This window comes from Chenopodium album, chromosome 26 (assembly GCF_948465745.1).
Source record: "Chenopodium album chromosome 26, dcCheAlbu1.1, whole genome shotgun sequence".
NCBI lineage: Eukaryota > Viridiplantae > Streptophyta > Magnoliopsida > Caryophyllales > Amaranthaceae > Chenopodium > Chenopodium album.
In genome coordinates, this window is record NC_137859.1 from 30,975,341 (window position 1) to 30,982,730 (window position 7,390).

General features: G+C 32.1%; 1 protein-coding gene across 1 annotated transcript; it reads left to right on the forward strand.

Annotated features, from left to right (window-relative positions):
* Positions 1-4,384: 4,384 nt before the first annotated feature.
* On the forward strand, positions 4,385-6,297 carry LOC145618364 (thaumatin-like protein 1b). Its single transcript, XM_081673136.1, has 3 exons — positions 4,385-4,445; positions 4,804-5,037; positions 5,852-6,297. Exons 1-3 carry the CDS (start codon positions 4,385-4,387, stop codon positions 6,295-6,297), a joined length of 741 nt encoding a protein of 246 aa, XP_081529262.1.
* The last annotated feature ends 1,093 nt before the right edge of the window (positions 6,298-7,390 follow it).

Genomic DNA, 7,390 nt, shown 5'->3' on the forward strand with positions numbered 1-7,390 from the left:
ACACTTTTTAATATAGAAGTATAGATATAGATATCAGTGAAGTTAAGATAAGTTCAAGTCCAATAAGGTGAAGAAAACACACCTAGGTGGGGGTTGGGCGGAGGTATGGGTTGCAAAGAGAAGCGTTTATTTAGGGGGGCTTTAAATGGGTTATTCTTTGGAAAATTGGGTATGTTACAAGGAAGAGAGAAGAGAGAATAAATGGTGCCCTATGGTGTTTGCTAGACTTGGCAAATGGGTCATTTGGGTCGGGTTTGGGTCGGGTCACTTCGGGATAGCTAATATTCGGGCCGGGTATGGGTCGGGTCGATTCGGGTTTCGGGTCAACTTCGGGTCAGTATCGGGTCGAGTCAGGGTCGAGTCAATTTCCGAGTCGGGTATGTTCTGGTCGGGTCAATTTTGGGTCAAGTATATTCGGGTCAGATCAAATCTGGCCGGGTCATATTCGGGTTGTTTCATTTTTGGATTAAGCTCAAATCAATAACTTTATAAAGAGTACATTTCAGTTTATAAGCTTAGCTACGGTTGAAAATGAACAATTTGAGTTATTTTTGTCATAAGACATTTTTTGTTTAATTATAAGGTAATTTTAATTCGGGCATTTCTAGTATTGGGTCTGTTCAGGTCAAAATCGGGTTTGTTCGGGTCAATTTCGGGTTTCGGGTCTATTCGGGTCATACACTTCGGGTCGAGTCAGTTCTAGTGTCAAGTCAGGATCAGGTCAACTCCATTTTCGGGTCGGGTATGGGTCGGGTCGGGTCAATTTCGGGTTTCGGGTCATTTTCGGATCAATCTTGGGTAATGGGTCGGGTCATTCGGGTCGGGTCAACGGGTCTGGGTCAGGATTGTCAGGTCTAGTGTTTGCTGTCATGGTGAATCGGTGATGAATCTGATCATGGAGGTTGGGGGTGGGGGGATAATAATTAATGTTATTGATGTGAGCAATGTCAAATAACGATAATTTGTTGTGCTTAAATAAAGTGATTGTTCATTGATCATGCACTAATGCAATTGTTGGTGCAGTGGTGATTGAGACTGCACATTGATTAGGAGAACCTGTGTTTGATCCCCCCAAAGGATGAATCGGGTGAAAAAACTTATAAAAAAACATGCACTAATGCAATATATTAGGATGTGTATGTTCTTATAAACCTTATTGCACCTAAAATTATATGAACTTATTTTAATTGAATTTATCTAAAAATCATTTACCTTATCTGAACTTGTTAAATCTTATTAAACTTATCAAATCTTGTTGAACTTATCAAAACTTATAAGAACTTATTTGACCTGATTAAACTTATTGGACCTTATTATACCTTTTTATTAGAATTGATTGTATGTATCTTGTTTACCATATGTCATTGCTTCTCGGGTAAAATTTTTGTCTTCCTACATGTCTACTTAAATTATTGGTTCCTAATTTTATGAATTAAGCCTTTATATATTGTGTATTTTTTCTATTTGACCATTGCAGATATTTGATAGTAATCAAGAAATTGTGTACCTTTTTATAAACCATATCTTTAATTTTTAATTATTTAAAAATCTTTAGAAACTGAATAGCTAATTTACTGAACACTACTACTAAAAACTACTCGTAAAAAATATATAGGTAACAGCTAATTGTTAGCTGCTCCCTCCGTTCCTAAATATTTTTTTACGTTTCCATTTAGGGTGTTCCTTTTTATTCTTTACATTTAGTATCTTTCCTATTTTGGTCATAAATTTTGGACAAAATTACCCTTGTTTTACAATTTTTTTTCCTCAAAAGTCCTTACTTTTCCATGTGCTATTGTACTTTTTGTACTATTTTTATAGTTTTTCAACGCTTATTATTACTTTCTCTCCCCTCTCTCCTCTAATTTCTTCACTCCACATGCTCAACATTGTATTTTTCAATAAAATTGTACTCCCTCCGTCCCCGAAAGAACGACCCATTTGGGTTAATTACGCGGGTATTAAGAAAGTTAAATAAAAGAAGTAAAAATATATTGAAAAGATAAATTTACATGGGATTTGTAAAAAAATAGAGAGAGAAAGTAATAAATTACATAGAAAATCAAATTTTTATATAGGGAAGCTAATTTTGCACAAATATTGTTGTAAATTGGTGGGTGTTTTAATGCAAATGGGTCATTCTTTTTGGGACTAAAATTAGGCCAAATGGGTCGTTCTTTCAGGGACAGAGGTAGTACTTTCAATCATTAAAATACTCCAATATACCTCAACTTTACACAAATGCTTAATTAACGCACATAATTCCAAACGTAAAAAACATTAGGGAATGGAGGGAGTAATAACTAGTTGTTGTACAACTAACAACGAACTACTACAACGGCTTACAACTACCCACACATCTACTTTTGCCGAACACACCCTGTAAGTATATGTATCTCTATGACTCAGCATGCAAGCAAGTGTGCAACACTATTGCAAGTGCTTAAACTCTATATGATTTTATAAAAAAATTGTCAATGCTTGTCAAATCATGTTATTATCACAATTTACTCCGTATATGGTATTAAAATTAGGAAAAATTGTAAATTTGATTTAACCAACAATTGTAAATTTACTATATACAAAGTATATGATATTAAAATTATCAAAAACCTCAAAACAACAAAATTTGATGTAACTTTTTTTTTTTTTTATTATTAATATTTTTTGTTAAATTTAATAACCACCAAAAAAAATGCAAAAGGTTAGATTTCACCACCTCTAAATAATTATTAATTCCAACTTTTAAATAAAAACATCGATTTTCATGCCAAAACTTGATCTATTAAGGTTTTTGATCTGAGGTTATAATTGAAATAAAATTATTGGAAATGCCCTGTTTTGTCTATTGAAAATTACTTGGATTGCATGAAACTCTCAAAGCAAGGCATTTTCGATACTTTATTTGGGTGTTTTGACCTCAAATCGGATCCAAATGACTAAAGTGACCCCCCAAAACTTTAGTAGACAAAGTTTCAGCATAAAATCAGTAATATTTAGTTAAGAGGTGGCGAATTCTAACTTCATTTAATTTTAGGATGTTAATTAAATATAAACAAAAAAAAAAAAAAAAAAACCAAGTGATAAAATTAAAATTAGGTGTATTGACGGGTAGTTATTATTTACAAGTTTTCCTTAAAATTATTATGTTATGTTAAAAAAAAACTGATTTTTTAATTTAAATCAATTTTAACACTTATTTATATCAAACTTTGTACGGAGTATTAGGCCGGACACTATAAATCAATAACCAATGAATGCATAAACTGATTGTGCAATTGTATGGATTTATCATGTACGTAGTATATATTTCTTGTTTATCACATGATTGCTTGATATGGAGTATTAAATTCAATTTATTTAATATTAGTGATTTTCAATTGTAAATTTGTAATGTATAATTTAACATGTTAAAATTTTTTGCCCCTAATAAAAATTTTCTAAGATCCGCCACTACTCATATATAGATATATGCTTTTCCTTGGTTGAATGTGGGGGGGATATTTTCAAGTATTAAACACTTCTTCCCTGGATCTCATTGGATATTTCTACATGTCTAATTGTTCAAGAAAGTCCATTACTGAGAGAAGTCACTTTAAAAGTAAGAGTATCAAAACAGATTCTTCACCTATAATGCTCTATCGTCATATTTGACTTTAAAATGACTAGATGAGAGAGTATCATAACAAATTTTTTACCCAAAAATATACAAAATTAACTCTTAATTTAATTTTATGTACTTCCTCCATTCTTGAAAGTTTGACTCACTTACTATTCGTGTGGTCAAAATAAAAGAACTTTGATCACATTTTATGATTTATATAATCAAAATAAATTAACAAGTTTGGTCTTATTAGATTCCCCTATTGATAAAATTTTCAAATGTCAACTTTTTAAACACATAGCCGAAGTTATTAATGCTAAAAAATGCTTAATAATCTAAAGACCGTGCAAATGCAAAGTGAGTTTAACTTTCAGAAGTAGAGGGAGTATACAGTTTTCGGGATTGCATATAACATTACCCAAATAACAATTCATCGATCCTAAGATAGTTTTTCTTATATAAGGAAGTCAAGGTCATAATGACAATCATTACTGCTTATCTGTCATAACTTTTAGAGGATGATATTATACTAAATATAACATTTATTTCCATTTTTAAGAATCCACTCAATTAGAATCCTTAATTATTGGAAGCCAAACTTTGCGTGGCTTCCCTACCTATCTTTTATATATATGTACAGTAGTGTTGGGAGCTAAGTTGCGTTGCTTCTCTGCCTTATTATTATTAGCACATATAATATATATAGACCATATATCACATATGTGCATGTCAAGCTTATCTTAGATTCAATTTGTTGAAAAGATCACCTTACTTTCAAAGATGACGAAAATTACCAATTGTATTGCTTTGATGTTCATCTTGTTTCTGTTCCTCGTTTCGGGTAAGTATCACTTTTGATTGTCCCACATTGTTCAATTAATTTAGCTAGGTCTAACGTTTGGTGCTTAGCACTCACAACCACATGGTTGTGAGATTATTTATCCCATCATTTTTGTGGATTGGGAAGAGGAGGGGGGGGGGGGTTAATTTTGTTATCACCCCCCTCTCACTAAAGTTGCTCGGAATTATTGGTCAGTGCAACTAACCTGGAGGATATCACCCGATCCACGCATAGTTTGTATATTTTGTCAGAGGACTAAGTCAACCATATGTTTAACTTGATGGTTAAAGCCTTAAAATTTTATTTACGTATGAATATGTACCTTTTGTTGATTTAAATTGTATGTTGAATTTTGCAGGAACAAACTCAACACAATTCATATTCAAAAATAATTGTCCAAACATCGTATGGCCAGGGACCTTAACAGGTAGCGGGCCCGCATTGCCAACTACCGGCTTCACTTTGGATCCTGGTGCAACTTACAATCTTGCTGCTGCCCCTTCTTGGTCGGGTCGCATTTGGGCTCGCACTCTTTGCTCACAAGATGCTACCACACAAAAGTTTGTATGTGGCACTGCAGATTGTGCATCAGGTATGCGTTGTAGGCCGAATTTAATATATTTTCTCGATAATATTTTGACTTTTATGCTTGTTGTTAACGTAACTGTAACTTTTAACATATACACTATAATTTGAGAATCTTAATGCAATTTAATCATCTATGAATGAAAATTAGCATAATGAGTTGATACTTCGTACTTACTTGAATTTATACATTGGGACTAATTAAGTTTCTTTTTTATTTTTTTTCATTATTATTACTATTATTTTTTAAAATTTTATCACCTTTTCAAAAACAAGGTTATTATTTTTTTAATTTTAATCACCTTATATAAGCTTATGTTTATTTTACCACTAAAAAAAAAAAACCACTTATTAACATCTTATGTTCATCTCGGTAAAATCACTTGTTTTTTGGTGGATTTAATCATACTTTGATGGACTAGACTTGTTTGCAAAGTCTACAAGTAGTTGGTAGACTTGGTTTTGTTCATAGTAATTTATAGCTATGCATGCAATTTGGCAATTTGCTCATGGTAAAAGTAATAAAATTATGGCTTTGTTTTTGGTGCTAAGTTCAATAATTGAGTGATGTTACAAGTTGCAACTAATCACACAATATGTATGTTGAATTCCAAATCTAAGATTATTGTGAAACTCCTTAATGTTTCATTGATCAATATGTATAAGGTGTACAATATACGTCATTCTTAAATATATTTGAAACATAACAGATTTTGATAATATTTGCATAACAAAAAATATCCAAGACGAAAATCTTTTAATAATTTTCTCTATCAATAAAGAGCTTTCTTAAGAAACTTTTGTGAATTTGCTTCTCGTAGGTCAAGTACCATGCAACGGAGCAGGGGCAATCCCACCCGCCACCCTAATAGAATTCACCCTAAACGGGAATGGTAATTTAGATTTCTACGATGTTAGCCTAGTCGATGGATACAATTTGCCAGTATCGGTGGTGCCAACGAGCCGAAGTTGTAAATCCACGGGTTGCCCCGCGAATATAAATAGATCATGCCCACCAGAGTTGCAACTTAAAGATGCTCATAGTGGTGCAGTTATAGCATGTAAGAGTGCATGTTTGGCATTTAATAAGCCACAATTTTGTTGCACTGGGGCATATGGTCAGCCAAAAACTTGTCCACCAACAAAATATTCCAATATTTTTAAGACACTTTGCCCTCAAGCTTATAGTTATGCTTATGATGATAAGACTAGCACTTTTACATGTCCTAGTGGATCAAGTGATTATACTATCACCTTTTGTCCTTAACTGTATGCATGAAAGACATCATGCAAAATTGTAATGGCTAGTTAGAACTATTGTTTTAATAAACAATACATTCAAATCTTTTATTTATTTTTATTTTTTAATTATGTATTGTATTTTTGGCTTTTGGTTCTTAACCTAATATGGGGAAACTATTAACTCATATTGGCATTTTCCCTACACTAATATTAAGACACCAAATCAAAAAGTATACTTACTCTTGTTTATTTTTAGATGCACATTTTACATTTTTTTTTTTTGACAACGGGCAAATAGGAGACTAAGGTCATGTTTTGTTCACCTTATTTTCATTTATTTCAGGAAAAATAATTTCAGATAAGTTCATATCAGGGTTAATAAGTTCAAATCAGATAAGTTCATGAAAAATAAGTTCAGAGGAATGAGGGTACAACTTTCTTGACTTGCTAAGCAATACAAATATGAGGATTGACAAATTCCATTGTAGACACTAGACATTTTGCATTTTATAATATTCACATACACTACTATAATTTCTGGTGATTCATAATTTAAAGAAAACTTAGGCATATCGGAGCAATTCAATTTCGAATATCGGGTCTCATATGATCCAAATCATCAGATATTTGAATTGGAAAATATGTGCTCTTTATCTGATTCGAATATTTTCGAATATTTGTCTTTTCGGATATCCAAATTACATTTACACTCGGTGCAAATAGAAGTGTTACATTAAAAAAAATTGGATAAAGACTCTATTCGGTAACATGACCTGATACAATAGTACTGAAACTGGTTAAGTAATGCCTGAAACAAATAAGGTGTTCAAACTGATAAGGTAGCTCTCTGTATAAACTGTTTATTAGATTAAGTTGCTGAATTACAGAAATTTGTCATCATTGTAAGATTCTGTATAGTTCCACATCTTTGCCTTTCTTTGTAAGAAAAGTTACAAATAAACAAAGTCATGAACTCATGACTTACGGTTATCACATTAATAAACAAACTTGTTTGGTTCGCCTTATTTTTGCTTATCCGATCTGGTCAGAATGTCTAATTTGATCAAACCTTGACCTTAAATATACGATAATCTATACAGAAAAATATGTCAAGTAGG

Excerpts from the sequence above, each read along its gene's own strand:
- LOC145618364 (XM_081673136.1), top strand. The coding sequence starts at position 4,385 with ATGACGAAAATTACCAATTGTATTGCTTTGATGTTCATCTTGTTTCTG. Across the intron at positions 4,446-4,803 it reads GTTTCTGTTCCTCGTTTCGG|GAACAAACTCAACACAATTC; the intron begins GTAAGTATCACT and ends TGAATTTTGCAG. Across the intron at positions 5,038-5,851 it reads CACTGCAGATTGTGCATCAG|GTCAAGTACCATGCAACGGA; the intron begins GTATGCGTTGTA and ends TGCTTCTCGTAG.